This window comes from Chamaea fasciata, unplaced genomic scaffold, assembly GCF_029207755.1.
Source record: "Chamaea fasciata isolate MVZ Bird 193981 ecotype frontalis unplaced genomic scaffold, bChaFas1.0.hap1 SCAF_1, whole genome shotgun sequence".
Classification (NCBI taxonomy): Eukaryota; Metazoa; Chordata; class Aves; order Passeriformes; family Sylviidae; genus Chamaea; species Chamaea fasciata.
This window is the reverse complement of record NW_027094086.1, coordinates 52,595,218-52,617,524: the sequence shown is the minus strand read 5'-3', so window position 1 is coordinate 52,617,524 and position 22,307 is coordinate 52,595,218. Positions and strand designations below refer to the sequence as shown.

General features: G+C 38.5%; 1 protein-coding gene across 5 annotated transcripts in view; it reads left to right on the top strand.

Moving 5' to 3' along the window:
* The window catches only part of PIEZO2 (piezo type mechanosensitive ion channel component 2), a 287,338-nt gene that overhangs the window by 173,471 nt on the left and 91,560 nt on the right, over positions 1-22,307 (top strand). For all 5 annotated transcript variants that reach the window (XM_066183542.1, XM_066183552.1, XM_066183579.1 and 2 more), the window contains exons 8-12: positions 13,482-13,644; positions 18,780-18,911; positions 19,959-19,997; positions 21,320-21,458; positions 21,791-21,924. In XM_066183542.1, coding sequence (XP_066039639.1) covers positions 13,482-13,644; positions 18,780-18,911; positions 19,959-19,997; positions 21,320-21,458; positions 21,791-21,924 — 607 coding nt within the window. The remainder of the gene's footprint in view (positions 1-13,481; positions 13,645-18,779; positions 18,912-19,958; positions 19,998-21,319; positions 21,459-21,790; positions 21,925-22,307) is intronic.

Here is a 22,307-nt window from a genome sequence, read left to right as displayed (position 1 = left end):
AGAAAATCAATACCCTGCTATTTTATGTACAATCTTGGTTTGAAGATGTACTAAATATGCAGAGTTCCCATTAATACTAGTACATGGCTTTCACGGGCAAATTATATGCCAAGAAAAGAAATTGTTTCCCCAAATTCCTGCTACAAGAAGGACATTGAGGTGCTGGAGCATGTCCAAAGGCAACAAAGCCGGTGGAAGGTCTGGAGCTGAAGTCTTATGAGGAATGTCTGAGCAAACTAGAACTGTTCTGGAGAGGATGCAGGGAGAAGCCTGGAGAAGAGAAGGCTCAGAGGTGACCTTGTTGCTCTCCAAGAGCAAGTTGTAGCAAGGTGGGGGTTGGTCTCTTCTCCTGAACAACAAGCGTCAGGACAAGAGGAAATGACCTCAAGTGGCACCAGGGGAGGTTTAGATTGGATATTAGGAAAACTTTCTGCACCAGAAGAATTGTCTGCCATGGGAAGAGTCTGCTCAGGAAATGGGTTGAGTCACCATCCCTGGAGATACTTAGAAGATCGGTAAACATGGCACTTAGGGGCATGATTTAGTGATGGATTTGGCAGTATTGGTTAAATGATTGGACTCAATGATATTAGAGGTCTTTTCCAGCCTAAATTATTCTGTGATTCCATGTGAATAAAGGACTTTCATTTCTCTGTGAAATTTTGAGGGCCCCTTCCCCAGAATAAGCTCTCTGAATTTCAAGGACAGATGTGAAAACTGCTCCTGTGGGGCTGCTGGTGGGCATTTTTTCTTTTGGCAGAATTTAAGTCTGGTGTTTTAAAAAGCTCCTTTCTGGGTTTGAGCTCTCAAGTTTACAAGAAATGTACAAGTGGTTTCTCTGATCAATAAAAAATGTGTTTTCTCTGAATAGTAATGCATTCAGCTTGTCAGAGTATTGATTAATTTCAGACTAAATAAAGTTAAACTACACCCAAACAAACCAGAATATTCTCAAGTTTATGGTATTAATCAGCTAAGATTTGCATCATTCTTGAGCTGTTCCTTCCTTTTAAGATATCTTCAACTCAAAATTCACAATTTGTGATTGTAATAAGTGACTGAACACTGTCACCAGAGGAAAGCAGTTTTCTGGGGGAGTGTTGGATAACCTGACATCTGGTGAATTTACGTGTTTTGCCCTGAAACCTTAAGGGATTGTGCAAACAAAGTACTTCCCAGCTAAAAATAGGATATTGTGGTAATATATCCCAAAATACTTGCCAGAGTGATATTACTGAACGTGGAGGTATTGATGTCCTGTAAGGTTTCACATCTGCAGCTGTGGCTGTGGATCTGTGATGTGTGATGTGCAGGTAGAAGTGACATAAACACAAACATGCTGAAATGCCATGGAGTGAGCACTGGGATCTGCAGATTGAAAAATGTACAGTGTACTGAAAAGTCTGAATACGCCTGGTACGCCAGGGGTAAAATTCTTTTCACCCAAGTTAGTAAAAACAAGTCAATGAGCTAAAATGACTTTAGAAATTAGATACATGGTGTCACAGCCTGAAAAAATACACAGTAGTATGTTCGCCATTTTTCAGATTGCTGCCTCCTTTCTTCCTGATATTGTTTATTTTGGCAAAAGAATGAAATTGGGGAAATGATAAGGCCTTGCCAACATGAAGAAATAGGATCGGTGCAGTGGTATGAGGTTTGTCCTGAGTCAGTACTTAGCCAAAACTGTGCTTATAAGCATATTAATTTAAAGATCCAGCAGTCCAATGTAAATTAAAAGCTATGTGCTTTCCTATAGTTTAGGTCTGTCTTGCTTGTTGTTTTCAGGCAAGTAATGTTCAAAATAGTTTAAATACAACTGGTTTCATCTTTGGAAGGTATTTCCCTTACCAAATGAGGCAAACTTAGGCATCCAGGTAGTGTCATCCACTTCACAGTGGTACCTTATTTCACACCTTCTTAAGTGAATGGGAGTTTGGAATGACACAACTAATTACGTTGCTGCAGTATGAGTTGGGAAGTCTAGTCTAAGGAGTTTTGTTCAAGAGGAAATTTTCATCTGAAAGATGTCAATAAATCTATTTAAGTGGGACTTTTTAAATAGGTTTTACAGTAACTAAAAATAAGCCTACTTTAATTACTCTTTTACTTCTGGAGAAAAGATATCTGCTACAGATGGTAGATTTAGGACTTTCAGTTTGTTTTCAGAGTCCAGTCCAAAATCCTTCTTTTGGACTTCTCTGGAAGCTTTGATACAGGTTTGGATTTTGTAGCCCAAATACTCTGTTCAACCAGGGTTATAAATGCTTAAGCACTGTCTCAAAAATGTTCCTGGAGTTGTCAGATCAGGGTGGGACATCCAGCTGTAATATTTTTTTCTAAGTTAGACGCTAAACTTGCTAATAAAATCTCATTAGGAGAGCAGATATTGCCAAAATAGCGAGATGTAGCTGATTGATTACCTCAATCTGCAGGGCAAGGCACTAATCTCCTGCTCTGCTCCTGCTTTTGTAGCTCCACTGGGGCCAAGAGCTGGGCAGCAGGTTTCACCTGAGCTGCAGCCACTGCTAATCCTTGCTGCAGAAACCGTCTTTGGCACCTGTCTCAAAGGTGACTCACCTCTGAGAGGCAGAATTTTCTTAACCTTGTAGGAAACTCTGAGGTTTTTAGGGCTGCCTTTTGACTTGGTTACAAGCCAGTGTTTGAAAAGATGGAGTATTTAAAGCTCATTGTACTGAGCTGCCCTTTGACTGCAGTAGCTCTCATGCCTTCTGCCTAGTGTTTTTAGGTGCTTCTCACCATGGTACTGCAGCACCACTGCCAGGGCAGAGGCCAGACCCTCGGGTACTTGCCATGTCAAGACACTGCACTGCTCTTGTCTGTTTCCATCATCCTCTATCAGCAAAAGCAGTCTTTGCAGTTGCAGAACATGCTCCAAAACATACCAGGCCAGCTACCATGTTGGTTACGAGGACCAGATTTGATTAGAGAGCCACAGTTTCTCTCAGAGGAGGAGACATTAGGTATTTGATCTTATTCTTACAGAAATTTGCAGATGAGTTTCATCGTAGCTCTATAATGTACCACATTGCAGGATGTTTAATTTTATTTAGAATGTTTTAGCCGATAGGCTTTCTCAGAACTTCAGCTTCTTTATATTTGTTTAAAAATATTTAGCAAAGGAAGTGAATGATTCTGTTAACAGCTTAGAAATACAAGTTCACTCTCCTGTTGACAAAATACAGCAATCATCCTTGCTATTATAATCTCTTTCTAAACTATGAGGTGGCCTTATTTGGGCCCCCTTTATCATGAAAGGTTGGCTGAGGAAAAAGCAAGAGAGGAAACAGTAATTAGCAATTTGCCTGGAGAGCAGTCCTTCCCAGTTCCATTCCCATGGCATAGCTGTCAGCACTCACCATGACCACCTCCCTGCATCAAGTGCCAAATCTACCCTTGGAATAAGCAGGCACAACTTAATCCATGTTACTGACATTGCACCCTGGATGATTTACAGACTTCTGTCTTCCACTGGACTTGAAGGGGCTGTAAACTGACACATGTGCTAAGACCTTTTAAAACCAATGGTTTTCTGCATGTGGGACAGACTGGTTTCCCAGCTGTGCTCTGCTACAGTGGTGAGCCTGCCGCTGGTGAGACCCCTGGCAGCCTGGTGGGGCTGGCCCTGGCCACAACAGGTTCCCATTAGTGGGAAGAGAGGAGCCTTAGCCCTCCCAACAGTGACCACACTGCATCTGAATATTGAGTGTAAGGTGCAAACATAAAAATAAGTCATTGTCATGTGACAATGTTGGTGAACTGCCTCTTCCTCGATGTCTCCTGCATCCAGATGGCTGTGTGTTGCACAGAGGCACCTCTTCCTTGGATGCATTGAGTTGCTGAGGTGAGAGGGACTGAGGGAAGTGACAAAGATTTTTTAAAGCTGCTGATATACTGAGATAAACTTGCCTGCTGATTCTGATTCAACTGAATTGGGCATGCAATTGGTCTGATGACATAGCTGTTCCACTTTTGCACACTCTCAGGTAGCTGACTCTTCTGTGATCAGCATACCTCCCTGCTAGCAGAAGCTCTGCTCATGGGCAGGGAGAGACAGATCACTCCACTCCTGCATACACACCATGGGCTTGCAAGTGTCCCATCCCAGTACTGACACTGGAACAGACTCCCCGCTCATCACAGCCTGTCCTGTGTGGACATGCGAAGGGTGACTGCAAAGAAGCAATCCCTTAATTTTCTCTTCGTATTTTCTGAAAAATATGGATCTACATTCTATGGTCATTGGTCAAGTGCCTGAAAACAAGGACAGAAAAGAGATAAAAGACCTATTCTCCTACCAGATTTGTATTCCTATTATTAGTAGTAGTAGGAGGACGAGGAGGAGGAGTATTCCTATTATATTCCTGTGGTATTAGGAGATGTGAATTGTAATTAGCAAACCTCTATTGGATTTACAAACTTGTTTTCTTGAGGTTTCCTCAAGAACAATTATCTTTATACTCTGGCATCACCAGAAATTGTGAAGAAGAATATTTAAGACTCTGTGTTTTCAGCTCAGTGTATCAACATCAATAAATGAATCATCCCACATTCCTTGGAGGTAAAAAAGGCAGTCCTGAGTAACCTCAGTCGAGCACACGCTGGGGACTTAATCCTTGTCGGTGCAGGGGCAGTCTACACCTGTTTCTCTAAACACTCACAGAGTGGAAAAGCTTAATCTCTTGTTTATGTTCATTTAGTTGAAGTTTGGAACTTGCTGATAAAAGATGAGCCAATCTTGTTCAATTTATAACCAATTTAAAATCAACTGTTATACTGCTCTCATTTTGAAACTGGGCAATTTCCAAACATTTCCCAGGCATTACTGTTCATTATCCCATTATCTTCTTTCCCATATCCTGCTATTTTACTTTCTTTTTATGTTTAAAGCCAAATGGGAATCATAGCTTTTATTTCTGCCGTAGTGCACTCACTGCTAAGAAGGAATATTTGCTTTGCTCATACTTTCTACTGCAGAATCTCTTGATGAACGTATCTATCACTCCTGTGGTTTTTTTCAATCTATTTCACTGCCAACTGAGTAAGTGGAAAATCTCTTTATCCTCTGCATGCATCACTGAACCTAGCAGACTGTCCCAATGTGACTGAAAAGTATCATCACTCCTTTTTCAGAGGTGGAAAAATTTCTTAACAGAGAAGCTATATGAATCACATAACCCTCCCAAGATAGCCAGAATTTGGAATAAAGCACAAAGCTTTTGGCTGCACTCCGAGTCCGAGATCACAGACTAAGTTACCTCAAAGTTAAAATAGTATGAAGCTACACTTCAAAACAATTTCTGTTCTTCTTGCACATGTTACTCTTAAGAGGTAGCAGTAGAGCTCTTAGGCAGCTGCATGTAGTTGTTGCACCAGGTCACTTGCATGTTCTGGTCAGCACTACCCCACTGAACACTAATGCTCACTGGGGTTATCTGAGCTCTGTCTCCTCCTCCTAAATGACTTCTGCTGAAGTTTTACCTGAGTTTTTCTGTTCTTCTCCCAGAACCTGAGCTTAGGACAACAAGGCTGTCCATGGTCTGCACTACTGTTGAGTTTTGGGAGCAGACTGTCCCCTGCTCTGCCTGTGAGAGACTTTCTGAGGTGGGGCTGTTGGCTTCTTTCCTTTCAGCAGCTCAGCCAACTCACTGAAAAACCAACAGCCTCAGTTACTATTTTTCACAGAAAGCCATTGTTAACCATGTCATTGTTAAACTGTGCCATTTTTGAGCTGTGCTGTCTCTTCTGTGCTTGAGTGTCCAAGTTCACCCTCTCACAGGGGGAAGCCTTTGTGTCCATGGATGTTTCTGAACGTGCCTTTGGCTTTCCCATGCTTTCCACGTGACTCCTTAGAAGCCTGGACCTGTTTTCTCATTACTTTCATCTCTGAGTAGAAAATCCAACTGAACATTAAATATTTTTACTTTTTTCCATGCAGCTTGGGTATTGTTCATACTCAGGTGGTGCTGTTCAGTATCAGTTGCTTTTCATGCCCCTTTATGGTCACAGGGAATATGCATGTGCATGAGGAAGATGAGCAACTGGCACATCTGGTGCTGACCAGCCTTCTCTGCTGGGGTGACTATTCTTTCTCCATCCTCTCATCCCAGCAAGGCTGCCTCACTCCTGCAGCCTCCATCCTCCCTGAGTTGCCTCTGGTTTGTAGCTGAAGCTGTTTGGAAAAAAAAGCCACAAAACCCCAAAACTCTGCTGCATTTAAAACAGTTTTATTTTAATGACAGAACAAACAACTATTAGCCTAATTTTATTTGAGAACAAACTCTATTTGCCTAACCTAAACATGAGCCAGGCTGCTGCTGTCAAAGCAATGACAGTGCTGGCCCTGTTGAGAAATTATCATGTTGATGGAGTCACTCTAGTTAAGTTATCAGGCAGGAGTCCTAAAGCAATTTCTTCTGTACCTTTATCCCCATTTCACTACCTTTTTGCCATCCTATCTGGCAGTCTTCCCTGTTCCAGATGCTCAGATGTCTGATTGGAATGAAAAGATACTGGAATTGCTGCCTCAGTGCATTTCTTCATCAGATAACAGCTTCTGGAAGTCCCAGCAGAGGCCCCCAAGGGCTACAGCAACATGCTGTTTTTGTAGCTCGCTGATGTGCTGAAAGAAGCAACACCAATATTGATGCTCACTAGAAACTCAGAGCAAAGTTGAGCTGTGTCATAGGTAATGAAAAGATCTGGGGATTCAGAGAAGAAACCCACTGATAGGATAAATCTTCTTCATTTAGGGCTTTTGAAGATGGGTTTTTTCTCAGTAAACAAGGGATTAATAGATGCTTTTTTTACTGATAACAGTGGGGAATTATTGCTTCTAAAGCAATGAAAGCTTTTGTAATAGAAAGTTAGTACAAAGCTAAATTATTGGAGGAAATGTAACAGAGCTCACAAGTCTTTATGTTCAGACCTTAATTCCCCTCAGGGAAGCTGTTTTATTTCAGATATGTGAAGTATTTTAATGTCTGAAGTTTGGTCTTTTTTAATGGATGCCCATTCCTTAGCAGCTTTCAGTCAGATAGTCTCAGAGAAAATTTGATTATCTGGTTACTTCAAAAGAAACAACAGTTTATATAGTAGATACTATTTATCATCTTTAAGTTGTTAATGAACTTGAAAACAAATTGATGCTATTGTAGCTGCTCATATGGTCCTTTTTTTCTCCTTGAATGAAGATTTGTGTTGTATGACAGGTTTTGCAAGTTTTTATGTAATTCGCCACCCTGAAAGATAACCTTTCTTCTCTACAGCTTCCTGATTAATGGCTCGTAATTTCTCTCTGTCCTCATTATTTGGATGATATTAGCACACAGGTTTTAAACGATTCACTTTTTAATGAGGTTTCTCATGTAGTAGATGTGCATTTGAAATTAGTTTTCCTTTAAAAGAAAAGTCACTGATGTTCAGAAGAGGGTGGGAGATACACAAGGGCTGGTTTTGTCATTTCCAGAAAAGCTTTGATCCAACAGAAGCTATGGAAACCAAAACTTGGTAGGAAAAAAAGGACATAAGACATCTGCGAAAGAGCTACAGAAATGTGATGACATTTAAACAAAAGTTAGAACGATCTACTTACCTACGAAGTCTACATGTACTATGTGTATGCCTGTATTATAGTGTTGGGATGGCAACATGCTGAAGAAAAACAATTTCAGTCGTAGTCTACATTTAAAGATATTAAAAAAAATGTTTTGAACTGTTAGGCTGAAATTTATCATAATACTTCTCAACTCAAACAGTCAAATTTTTGTATGGTCATTAATGTGGTACAGTTCCACCTAGCTAGTTCTGAATTATCCGGTCTGAACCAAAGCAAGGTCTAGGGCTTTTTAGTGCTAAAAATACTTGCAATGCTTTTTAAAGCTTGTATCACTCCAGTATGGATACATTCAATAACTTTAGTCCAGCTGTGAACTGAGGTTTGTGGCTGCAGTATCTCCCTACACAATTGTCCTGCTGAGCTGAAGAGAAGGCATGTAGGATTAACTCCTCTGGAGTCTTATAACATGATTTGGAAAGACAAATGCCAATTTTTCCATTCATTCTTTTTTTTTTTTTTTTTTTTTTCCTTTTAAAAAGCCACATGAAACCAAATGCCTTCTGCTCTCTTTAACCCTAATTCTTTGGGATGCCTAATGCACTTCAGCCAACTTTTCCACCTCTTTCCTCCCAATGTTCTGCTATTTCTGTGGTGGTGTCAGTTCAGTGTACCCTGGGGCAGTAGCCCCAGTATGGTCTGAATTCCCAGCCAGTAGCCTGAGGAGTAATGAATGACCTTCTGGAAGGCAAGGATGGGTCTGAAGGTACCACAGAACTGGCTGAGTGCTTTCCAACAGCATGTGCTGCATTGGGCACATAGCCCAAAGAGGGGGAGTGGGGTGGCTCATAGCATTCCCTTGGAAGAGATATTATGGATATAAGTTTATGGATTTTAACTTCTGTGTAGCTCTGTTATCCTAGTATGGAAAACCCAACAGGATGGCTTGTGTACGAAGAGGAGACTTCTGACTTTTAGCAGGATTGTGTAGAAATTATGTTTTCTCTATGCTAAGTTATTTTCCAATTGCTTCCACTTCTTTCTCTCTCTCACCCACAGAACATTTTCAAGCCTGACAACAGGATGCACCTCTTTTAAGTCAGTGTTTGAAAAAAGGTTCACTCTTCAAGCAGAGTTTAGAGTTTTGGACATAGCCCTTTCAGTATTTCAAATATTCTTCTTCATGAAGCTCAGTGTTCAGTGCTTGGATTGTGAAATATGAAGTTTTGACTTTTCTCCGTGTATTTCAGTACTTTTTGCCCCAGAAAAATAGTATTCCTATCACAACCACCATTGCCTTCTCCAAATATAATTGGAGAAATTATATTTGGAGCTAATTTTCCCCCATACCTACAGAATTTATTTCTCTCTTTCCTCCCTTATTCTCCTCTTCTTTGCTTACTGTACTCTTCTTCCCTTTTCTTCTCTCATTTGGTCACTTTTAGGACTCAGCTATTCAAATGTGAATCTTGATATTCCATTCTTCTACCCCAGACTTGCAGGCACCACTCTCATCCCCCTTCATGTGAACAGAGTGAAACAAAGATGCAATAGAAGATATCCAGGTGAAATAAAGATTCAGACAGTTCATAAAATCCAACACAAATTCAGAAGTTCTACAAAGATGGATTGCCCAAATTCAACCCAGCACACTAGAATGCTCTGATGCCATTTTTGGGAATAAGCATGCAATAGGTACTGGCCACAGGAGAAAAAGCATCCTGTAATATTAAATGCTAAATCAGGAAATGCAGCTCCTAGAGTGGTTTGATGCAGACATTTTCTTAAAGCTGTAATCTTCATGCAAACTCAGAGACAATATAGAAAAATTACCCCCTGCTCTTTTGTGTAGTGAAAAGTACTATGTAAAGGAGTGCACAGTGTTGTAGAAAGGTGCAGCAACTGGAAATCTCATCTAGACAAAACTATTACCGAAGCTAAAACTCATAGAAAAAGAGGAAGAGACGGTAGTAGATTTTCTGTCAACTGAAGTCAAGATTGGATGCCATTCTAGACTATAAACTTTTATTCAACCACAAGATCATTGTTCAATAGAAGAATTATTGGATGTCCTACATTATGCAGGAAGTCAGAATTATTACTTCCTTTCCTGGCCTTGAAAGTTACAAGGCAAATACTTGCCTGAAGTCAACTCCTAAAATATGAGCACATCCAGGACCTGAACTTACAAACAAAAACCCCAAAACAAAAAGAAAAGAAACCAAACAAAAATCCAAAAACTTCTAGTGAATGCAAAATTCACAGGCCTAACAGATTTGTAATTACTGCTTTGATAATTCTGTATATGAAACATATTTTTAGTTTACATATCTATTTTTATTCATATTTATTACCATGAGTAATTATGCCAATTCTTATAGTATATTAGTGTAATAATTAAGTAATGCATGAAATAAAAGTTTTAGTAGTGTAGCGTTTTAGTAACTTCAGCAGGTCCTTAGGTGAAATATCTGTAGGTGCAACAGGAATTTGTTTTTGTGTTTTCAAGTGAAATTGAAATTCCTCTTCTGAATTTTAATGTTAGATTGATAGAGAAAGTGGCAATTTTGTATAGTCACAGCTGCAGCTTTATCAGGAAGTCATGAAAGATGAAGGTACATCTGCTAGAAGGATGATTCACAGATTTAATGGGAATCTTTTCCAAGAAAACATGCAAATAGAATATTTACTGGACAAAAATATGCCACCTTTATTTTAAGAACTCTTTTTCACTCTGTTATTTCAGAGCATTTCTCAGTCAGATGGTAAAGTTCCTCTTGGCCTTTCATAATTTCTATAACTTTTTACAAATTATTTCTGGTATGCATTTTTCAGAACAGCGTAGAGGACTTTGAAAAACCCAGCTTTAGTTCTTTACAAGAGTAGAAATACTAATCTATTGACATCTTGCAAACCTCCATTTTTTGTGACATTGCATGCAGTCTTTTGGAAAGTCTGTTAATCAATAAGTCTCTCATGATTTGTTTTTTACTTATATTCTGTATCCAGGCACACACGTACTTGACTTGTTTGGTAGTGGGTTTCTCCCACCTAGGACTCATTCTGACCTTACTGATAGCATACCTTTATGCTGGGTAAGATGAAGTCACACCAAGATCCCAGTTGGACTCAAACACAGCTGGTTGGGATCAATACTGAATGTAAAGATGTCTTCGCAGAATGAAGTATGCAGAAGAGAATAATGCCCCAATTTATGTTGCTTATACATTTTATGGCAGTCATCCCTGTGTAATTAGAAGGTTTGTGTAAGAGAAGATGACTCAGTTCCTCTGAAGAATATTCTGCACCAGCAGTTCCCATTGAGGATAATGATGAAGCATAAATATTGAGTGAGTAGCAACTTGTAGCATTATTGGAGGCCAGAACAGACAGAACGAGCATTCCCAAGACAACAGTGAATTTTGAACATGATGAACAGGGAAAGCTGTGTTGAGTACATTGTGAGTATAAGTCTCAAAGCCCAAGGAGAAATCAGAAATGAGATCTGGTTTTTCTACATCCATGGTTTATGAGATAAAGCAAAATACATTGAATAAATTGAAGTTAAATACATTAAACTACATTGCTGGCCATGTGGCAACTTAGAGGGAAAAGATGTGCTTAACTTACGAGTATTTGCTAAATGAGGACCAGAGGGGAGCAGAATTAGGTACAATATTATAATGTATGAATAATTTGGAGCTGGCAGATGAAACTAAGAGAATGAGAATATAACTGAAACATAATAAAATTTCCTAACCATTAGGATTATGTGGAATGTTTACTTTTCAGTGGAGATAAAAGTAAAACACAAGTTGTTCTGACTTTCGAGCTATAATATATTATAAAGCATACTATAAGAATGGAATCCGTGATATGAAGGTCATGTCTGCTTGGCAGAAGATTCTGAGGACCTTCAGGAACTTTCCTTCATTTCTGTAGGAAGTAGTCATCACTAACTGTCAATGAAAAGACTTTGCATTTCATTAAGAATTGGATTTCGCTCTGATTCTGATGCTTATGAGACAGAAATAGGGTGAATCACACCGTGCATGCATGGAAAAGCTTAAAATGAACCAAAGACATAGAACTGTGTTGGAAACAGAGGTAAAAGATGAAACTGACAGGAACTCAGCAACTAATAGGAACTCAACAACTCTGATCACTGATGAGCATAAGTGACAAGTCAGTAGAAGTGAGGAAAGGAGACAAACAAGATGTTCATCTATGCTGATAGAAATATGAACAGAATACAATCCAGCATGAATTTCACCCAGATGGAGCCAAAGTGTAACATCAGCTCCAAATGTTCTTGGATGCTATGGAAGTTTGAGTCTGAGTCAGCTGCAAACACAGCTCATTCAGCTCCTTTAAATTGCAGCAATTTACTTTGTATGCAGGATTTTTAAAAATGTTTTTTTTTTTCCCCCAACCTTGTATCCACCCAAAAGCTCAGAAACATCTTAAAGTTTATACCTTTGGCCTGTGTTGGCAATCAGAGTGAGAAGTGAGTGCTGATAGATTGTTTAATAAAATGCTGTGCAGCTCTCCTTCTGGGGGTTAATGGCATTATGCCCATGCAGCAAATTGCAGCTACGAATAGGTATAACATTTTTACTTTGCATCATCCAAAGGCAGATTTCAGGCAGCACATCTCTGTTGAATGTAGTACTTACTCTTTGTAGTCATTCAGCTTTTAATGTTGGGTCTTACTAGGTTAAGGAAGGACTAAGCTTTTAAACACTATTAAAAGTTAAATCCCCCGGCAGAAAATCTTGCATGTTTGGGGTTTGGGTTTGGTTTTTTTTATTAATGTGTTTAGTTTACCCTTTCAGAGGAACAGTGGTTTGGGATTTACTGTTCTACCAATAGGGAGATCTTCTTAATTGTCTCTTAGACCTGGTTTTGGTAAAAAATGGAAACTCTCACAGACATTAAGGTAGAAAAAGCTTTTGTCAATAGACAAAAGTGGTTGTAATGAATACTGACATGTGCTACTGGTAGCCCTAACTTTGGAACTCTGCAAGCTATTTTATGATGAAAGATTAATTATTAATAATTAACAAATAATTATTGTTTCTTATTAGTTTTGTTTCATTATTTAACACATCTACTGGGCATCCAACATCTTGTATTAAATTGAAAATGCTGGGAATTTTTTAATACTAAGTGGGCTTTTTGCCAACATATGTTTTTTACTTGACAGAAATATTGTTTTTCCAGAAACATCAAATATCTCATATGATTGATAATAATATTTCTAATTAATTTTTCTTCTTTTTCTTCCCTCAATTATTTGATCATCTGAAACAACAACCTTTCTGAATATTTTCATTTTTTGTTCACAAAAGCTAGGAGTTCACTAGATTCCTGTATGTTCCTAAACATTGGCATAATTAGATAGCAATTTATTAATAATATTAGATTTTTAAAAGAAAAGACCAATAAACTGTTCAGTGTGCCAAGAAGATATACTTTATAGCTGTGTCCTGGCAGGGTGACTGAAATGGTGTTACACGTCAGTTTACAAAATCTCTCTAAAATGTCACATTGCTGTGATTTGCCAAATGGACTTGCAGCCAGGTTTTCTCTTTCCAGTTTCTGCAGCTCTGGATCTACAGGGAGCAGGTCATTGCAAGTTTTCTCATTGGACATAGTAGATATTATATGATATTATACTCCTATTTTTTCATGTTGAAAAGTGATTGCAAAAAACCTTTTCTTTTGACTAAATATGTGGAATGAAAATACTGTATTTTAAAAGTGATGGCAGATATTATTTTTGAAGAGAGCAATAGGTATTAAACATAAGCAAAAAATTGCCCACCAAAATATTTTTTAACATTTTAAACATTTGTTGTATATTATCTAATGTGGCTGCTTTGTGTTTTTTTTATATTCACAGGTTGTTTGGTGTCACTTCTCTTACTCAGACAAACTGCTCAAACACTTGGATGATCATCAAAAATCAGGAGTTACATTGGTATCACCACGCTAACCCCATCTTACTGCTGGTGATGTACTACACCCTCGCCACTCTCATTCGACTCTGGCTGCAAGAGCCCATTGTAAGGGTAACTTCTTTCTCTCTTCCCATGAATAATGACTGTGAGACTGGCCAGTGCAGATACTTGCTAACAGAGGTGCAAAAATTTAGGAAAATTAAGGGAAATAGACAGCAAGTGCAAGGTAGTACTTTGAATTTGGTCTTTTCACCAGGTGTCTCCAAGAGTCTGATCTAACATGCTTATCATTCTTAAAATCATTGGGACAATTGTTTAAGGAATGCAATTGCAGAGCATTAATGCTTTTATTTGGAAAGTAGGTATTGAGAAGCAGTAGTGGCTGGGCTTGATTGACTCCATGATCTTGAAGGTCTTTGACTGACTCCATGATCTTGAAGGTGATTCAAGTTTAGGTGCTATCAAGTGAAATGCAAATACCAAAGGCTTGTCTACCAGAACAGAGGTTGGACACATTTTGGCACAGGATACTGTGAGACAAAACACATATTTGCAATTTTATCACAGATACAGAAAAATTTTCTTAAAACCTTTCCTCCTGTGTGCCTGAGTGAAAATCCCAGCTTTCATTTAAGAGCAAGAGAACAAGGAGGGAAAAAAAGTAAATCTTTACTTCTTCCAGTTTCAGAGGAAAATGCGTATGTAGGAACCCAGAGGTATTTTAAAAGCTTAGAAACTGAAAGTATAATAAGGATGATCCTAGGCATTACTTAAATTAATTTCCTGATCCTCAGAGGCCATTTGTGAGTTTTTGAGTTGAGTTTAGTAGTGCTGTAAACCACAATGAAAATACTCATGACCGTGCTGTGAATTAGTGGAGTTTATAGATGCAAGTAAAAATGTTGACTGTTTTCTTCTTTTAAGGGTGTTTCTTCATATAATGGATAATGTATTTAACATTTTAAAAGGTAATCAAAATACATCACCTCTGAATTGAGATGTCTTGTATTTGGGGGTTACATGTATAGGGCTTCAAAGGTGAACTATGCCAGAGCCATCTCCTTGAGCTAGTAAAAAATTGTGTCTTAAGTTTCCAGAAATCCTAATACTGTCTTTTCTGAAGTCACATCATTGTGGTCCAGTACCCTCTGACACTGGGTATCTTTAGGGTCTTCCTTTTATTTTTTCTGCAGCTGCAGCTTCTGGAAACCAGATTTTTTTCTTTCTTTCTTTAAATAAAAACTGAGATTTCCAGATAATAATATGATTTTAGCACTGGAGCTGTAACTGAAACTTCACATCTCACAAACTGCTTAGTAAAACCATAAGAACTACCCACAGAGGAGTAACCACATGTGAAATGCAGTTAGTGTGAGCTGTGTGATCTCAGCAAGTCTGGGAATTGATTTCCAGTGCCTGTGTTGTATTCATCCAACAGTCACCATCTAAAAGTTTGGTGCTGGACCTAAGTTAGTTGCTGTGCTTTTTCAGTGGAGAAAAGTGGGTCTTTCTTTCTAGGAGAGAGTGAATGCTGCGATTTCCTACAGGGACTTGAGAGGAACTATAGTGGTCTTGCCTGCAGTTCTTTTTTTTAGACTCTTGTGGTGTCTGAGATAGATATTCCCATAAAACACTAAAACCAGTCCCTGAGAACTGCCAACAAGTGAAATTAGAGATGCTTTCCAAGCAGTTGAGCTAGAGTAAGTATTAGAAGACATTAATTTAAGAAACACTGATGTCAAGTTCATGGCTACATGAGAGGCAATGCAAAGTCTTGGGACTCCCAAGGGAACTTCAGATGCCAGGGAAATGATGCTTCCCTACAAAGATAAATGGATGCTTTAAAAAGGGAACACTGTAAAGGAAAGAGTATCCATGCATTAATGCTTATTTTTGATGCACAGGATGTTAGTGATGCAAGTGCTTGTCATTAGAGATGCTGAGATTTGCAAAATTTACTGTATTTTCTGTATTTTGCACATATCCACCTTATGGCTTTTTCTCGCTCTCTTTTTTTTTTTTTTTTATTTATTTTTTTTTTTTTTTTCTATATGGATTTTGGTTTTGTTTAGTGGTGTCATAGACCAGGATTTAAAATTTCTCTTACTAGCTTTTACCTGGTAGACTGCATTCTCAGTTATTTAAATCCAGAAATAATTGCGTTCCAGGTTTCGTTGAAATGTTTTTAAACTTGTGAAATTGTGGTGCATTTGATTCATTATGGAAGTAAGTATATGCCTTTGCAGTCTCCAGTGATTTTGAAGTTACTCTATATTTAGGATCTCACAACTAGCCTACCTGAAGTTTAGTAAATGGCAAAGACAAAATGCTATGAGATGTTTAGTGCAAAGAAGTTGTTTTCTATATACTGCTGTCCTGTACAGTAAGAAGTGGCTCATCTTAGGAATTTTGTTCAAAAGAAGCTCTTGAACAAAAAACTGTTTTGAACAAAACAAGAAAGAAATACTTTTTCAGTCTAAAAAGATTACATAAGCTTAATATAATACTGGTGTAGCCGTTGCTAAAAGCGGAGTAGACCATGTAGACCTGATGGGATTTTTTTTCTGTGGATTACATCTTGGGGTCCTCTAGTGGATACCCCTGGATTGCAGCAAGAATTGTCTTTGAAACAGATGCTCTTGAGACAGTCTGTAAATGCTGATGGCGATGAACAATTTTGCAGGAACACCCCTCACTATAAATCTTGAATTTCAGGGTTCCACTTTTTTGTATGTGCACCACAATGCCAAAGTATGGCATGTATGAAATTTCACTGTATGCTCTCCATGTGGGATTCTGAATGGATCTTACTCATGCAAAGTGACTGTGGCAGTCAGTGGAAGATTTGCTTTTCTTATGCTTGCTATTTTGGATCCTGACTTCTTCTAACATTGAGTCTTGTGAAATTCTACCTCTGCAAATAAGAAAAAGCAATCTGCCTCTGGAGATTTCGGCTCACAGTTGTAACTGCTAGTGCTGAAGATATGAATAGAGCCCATTCATTCTGTGCTGTGAGTGGTAAGTAATAGTACAGGAGTCAGCAGAGTTACAGCAGTTGAATGTAGAGTTCTCTTATAAAATTTTTATAATTGTTTGAATTTAAAGGTATTTAAGAGTTGCTGAGGAAGAACTGAAAAAAGTAGGCAAGTCAAAGGACTCTCACAAGTTGTGCTTGTGTGACTAATACTGTGTTTTCTGACTTTTCTTCCTCTTCTGAGAAAGAGAAAGCAAGATTTCCCACCCTTCCCTGTTGTGTCTAAGGCTAAAAAATATTTTACTAAAAAAATTGTGTGTGTCTTAGGTCTTTTGTATTGTTTTTGTCACCCTAGTGCCAAACTAAATGTCTTTGATAAGCAGTTCTTTATGGTTCATATTTACGTTAAAGTTTCAAATGGCAGTGACAAGTATTTTAAGCACAGAATCAGTTTATTTCATCTTAGAGTTTTGCTAGGAATTCCCTTTTACAATCAAATATAAATATACAATCATATGTGAATTGTGCTACCATTTCCTCTGAGAAGTGATACTAAATTAATAAGTATTTTTTATACAAGTCAAGTGAAAAGTAGGACATTGCTGCTAGGATTGGAGTGGCAAGAGTTTCAAAACAAGCTGGGATGTTTGGATGTCCTGTTCCCATGGGTAGCTTTGCAGACCTCTGCCCAGCACCCTGATATATTCTTCTATTACATCAGAGGATTTTGCCTACGCAATGAGAACAGTTTTCCCCAGCAAACTGCCACTCAGGAGGCACAGTGAAGGAAGAGCTCTGGTAGGGCTAAAAGAGAAGCTGTAATCTACTGCGGTTTGCACTCCTCCTCAACTTAGTGATAACATTTGCCATCTCAGATGGAGAAATAAACCACGTGGATTAGGGACAATCACAGACTAACAGGACAGTCCAGATTGGAAGAAACTTGGGAAGATCTTATTTTTCAAATTCTGAGAGCAGGGCAGATTAGATTTTACAGGGCCAAATCTTGGACGGTTCATTGTTCTCATAGTGGAAAAAAAAATTATATATATATATATATATATATATATATATATATATATATATATATATATTTAATTTTTTTTTTTCAATACTCAGGAGGTGTTTCCTTGAAGCAAGTTATGTCCTTAGCCTCTTGTCCTATAACTATGCCTCCTGTGAGAAGACTGCCCTTGTTTTCTCTAAAACTGTAATTTTACTGCTGTAAATTGGAAAAACACCCTAATTCCTGCATCCTTCAGCTTCTCCAAGCCTCTAATAATCTTGACAATTCTCCATCTAATTTCTGGATCCTCTCCAGATTTTCTGTGTCTCTCTTGAACTGGGGATGCCAGAATTGCGTTGCAGGTAGGGCCTGACGCTTGCCAGGCACAGTGGAATAATCATATCCCTCGATCTGCTGGCAGTGCTCTGGCTGATGCAGTCCAGGACATGTTTGACTTCATTGCTGCTGGAGTGCAGTCCACTGCTGGCACTTTTTCAGCTTGCTGTGCACCAGAACCTATTCCACAGAGCTGCTTCCCACACAGTCTGTCCGCAGCCTTTACTGTTGTGTGGGTTTATTCTATCTGCAGGGCTTTATCTTTGTTAAATGTTGTGCAGTTTTTCTTGTCCCATCTCTGTATGGTGAGTCTTTCTTCTGGCCCATTTACCTCCTCCCAGTTCAGTGCCATTCACAAACTTTGTGTGGGTGCAATTCCATCCTGGTAGTTTTGAATAGGACCAGACCTAGTGCCAGTTTCTGAGGAAACCCACTCATAGAAATCTTTTTGTCTTTTGAGCCTTTACCCTACTTGAGAAAGGCAATTTAGCTAGTTCTCCACCCATCTTGTGCTCCATTTGTCAAGTCCATATCTTACCGTCTTGTCAGCAAAGACATTATGGAACAGTGGTCAAATGTGCTGAAATAGCAGACACTGCCTTGAAAATTAAACATTGTACCTTGCGGGGTTTGTACTTTATGTATTTGTAGATGCTTATGGTGTGGTTATATGGTAAGCTAAGGTAGGACATGGAGGTCTGTGTAATTCTGGTGTCATGTAACCAGCAGTTACAGAAAAGCTCTTGTCATTGTTTCTGTAAATGTCATCTCAGACTCATCTATCATACACCAAGTGTATTAGCCACTAAAAGGTGCTTCAGACGAGCTTTGGAGAAGGAGCATCTGTTGGAGGGAAATTTCAGTTCCTCTGCTATGATTGTATTTACAGAGCTATTGCTAGTGCTGTCATTTGTTGTCATTTAGCAGACGCCTGACGAAGAGAAATCTGTCAGCAGGGAAGATGACAAAGAAATTCCCTGCAGCCCAATTCCAATGACAGCGGAGAGGAGACGCAGTCTGTGGTATGCAAGCCACTATACAACTGATGAGAGAAAAGTAAGACTGGAGGGGGAAGGGTCTCTGCATTACACAATTACTGTGGATTAAGGGAAGTGGTGTTACGTAGCTTGCAAGTAAGGTATCCACATGTGATTATATAAATCAGATAAAATGTCAAGGCTGCATGGCAGAGTAGGATAGATAGATATTTTGTAAAAATTAATGAAACTAAACCAGAAGCCAGTGTAAGGATGTAAACGAAAAGCATGCTCTATGATTTTGACTTCCACGTTTAAGAAGTGTAGGACTGGACTTTTGGCTTGGGACCATTATCTTTGAGCAAACCAGATAGAAAGTCTGTCAGGGAGGTAAACCTGGTGTCAAGATCTGATCTGCCTCGTAACTACTAATTAGCACTGTCATTGGTGAGTGGGGACTGCCAGCTTATCTTCTCTTAAGCATACTGGTGTCCTTGGAGATACAAAGCAAGGCAGTTTAGGAAGATGTGTAAAATATCCTGGAAGGATCCTGTCTACACCAACTGCACAGCAAAATTTCGTTTGTTGAGTTATTGTCAAATTTGGGACATATGAACATAGATAAGCCACATACACTCATGCCCCAAGAAATCCACTATAATAATAGTAATGGGAAATGAGTCAGCAAATGGATGAAGTATCGTATTTTATATTTACGTCACCATTTTATTGGAACTATTTTTATAATTGTAGTAATTTCTAATGATTGTTTAAAAACTTAGTTTTTAAGCACTGGATCATTAGAAAGACATTAGAAAGCAGTTAATCAGTATAATGCAATACTGATTAATTCTTTGATCTAGTATCCAAAATGTCAATGCAACAATCTCAGTTCTGGTTTAAAATTCACAGTACCAGTACAGTAAAATTATGTCAATGCTATGGCACACTGAATATAATTTTATGATATTGTACAATTCTGCTGACTTTTTAAGAATTCTTTCTGAATTTCTTGGTGAAAATCTGCAAAAGTCAGCACATATGCATGCATGTATTCAAGAAGTCAGACCTACTAATGCTTGAGCTGTGCTTCTGTAATAATTTGTTCTTGCATTGCTTTTTGCAGCTTCTGTCAATGACCCAAGATGAATACAAGCCTTCGGATGTTAGTATACTACTAGTCTTTGTAATTTTGCAATTCTCTCAATGTGTGTAAATACAGACGATACATACAGATAAAACCTTAGATGACATTTGTAAAACTTCTAGATTCATGGTTAGCCGCCATTTACCCTATAATCTTGATTATCCTAAATGTAATTGTCTTCTGCTTCCTTAATAATCTTCCTGAGAAACCATTGATTGATCACTTGAAATTAAGCTGTTTGCAGTAGTGCCAGCTGGCAAACGATCTTTGCTACTTCATTGGTTTTGAATAAGATATGAAAATAAGCTTTCTAATGCAAGCCACCTTTAAATTTGATTTAGTTTCTTTTCTGCATTTTTTTTATTTCATTCATGTTGGAATGCTGAGGCCTTTAAAGCATGACCAACAACACATATGAGTTCAATTTACAGATTACAGAAAATCCAAGTCTTTATTTGAACAGACAGCAAATGATCCATTTATCTTGACTGCTCTAGACCTTAGCAGACTCTGAAAGCAGAAATGTCCTCTCTGTTTAGCACTCACAGAAGAATGTAGATGAAGATGAATTTTAGGAGCATCCATAGCCTAACCTAAACGTGCTCCATGATCTGTACTTGGTGCAGCTAGATATGACTGAACATATCCCAGATATTATTCTGAAACAGTTCACAGGCTGTTGTTGCACATGCCTCTTCATAGTTTTGACAAGCAAGATATGCTCCTATCTCACAGCCTGAGCAGAAGTCAGTCTTGAGCACGTATTGCCATCACTAACCCATTGCATGTGAATTTCTGCCAATAGGAAAGATATGATTGTGATTGCTGGAGCCCTTATCCAAACAAGCACAAGGGCTGGAATTGAACTTACAAAAATAAAACAATGAAAGAGTGTTGAATTAGCACTGCCAAGTGCCAAAAATGTGTCATCAATAACAATGATTACCACAAGTGGTTTTATTCACAGCTGCAAATATTGATCTCAGCACCAATAATTCAAATTGGAAAGTCATTTATAGCCAATATTTTCATAACTACTGGAAAAAATTAGATGTGAGCTGAAGTCTGAAAATCCTGATGTAGTAGTTTGCCTAAGAAGGATAAATTTTTGGTTACTGCTATTGGTATTACATAAAAATCTTACAATTAATTTTGGAAGCTGTTCTGTGCTACTTTTGCATGCAACATGACTATAACATATCAGTTTCTTGGAAGTAACTGCAGCTGCTTGTTAACCTCTTTTAACATTGGCACCCCAAGAGTAGCAAAACACAGAAGTAGGAGTCCCACTCTTTTGAGAGCCATGGTAAATGCAGTGCCTGTCTCCGGTGTCCTGGCAGGTGCTGCTGGTAACAGTGAATGGGAACCCTGCTGACTATCACACCATCCACCCTGCACTGCCTCTAGAAAATGGTCCAGCCAAAGCAGACATGTACTCCACACCACAGTACAAGTGGGAGCCTTCAGATGGCACGCCAGGTAGTAAATTGCCAAGGAATTGCCATTTTTCTATATGTATTTTTCTTATTCTGTGTCTCCTGTCACTGCCTCTAGCATTTCTTGTCATTTTGGTAAGATCTTTGACCTGTTAAAGTTAAATAACTGCTGTCACCTTACAATGATGGGTGCCCATATGGCAGTTTAGTAAACTGGGCTGTAGGTGTATACCATCCAAAATACTTTTGCCTACCAACACAGTGATCTGAAGTAGCCGTCAGAGGGGATTGCAAGCAAAATAATTTCAGGAGAGGATGCATGTACTATCTTCACACCAGAATGGATTGCAAATAAGAATTTCTTTTTCTACTTAGAAAAGGAAGAGGAGGAGGAAGAAGAAGAGGAAGTTTCTCAGGAGGAAAAAGAAAATGTTAAATTACATGCCCTGGTCTCTGTATTTCAATTTATCATGAAGCAAAGCTACATTTGTGCTCTGATAGCTATGATGGTAAGTACTCCAACAAAACCAATAATGCTGTTGATTTTACAAAAGTGTCTTCTCCATGCTTTTCTGAAAGTAGTCTCATGGGTGTGTTTTCAGCAAGTCTTTGCATCAGGCTTAAAAAATATCAGGATGGTGTGTGCATAATTTTGAGCCCATTTTAGGTTATTAATGAATAATTCTCAGGCCTGTAACAGACCTTAAAATAGGGCAACACATTTCCAGGACTGGGAGCCCCAGGCCTTGTTGTCTGTTGAATATCTGAAAACCACTGTGTCTCAGTTTTCTCAAGATTCTGCACAAGCAGGTTTGTCATGTGTTTGCACCACTCAGAAATTTACCTATAAAATTAAAGTATGTCATACTGATACAGAAAACTGTAAAAATAT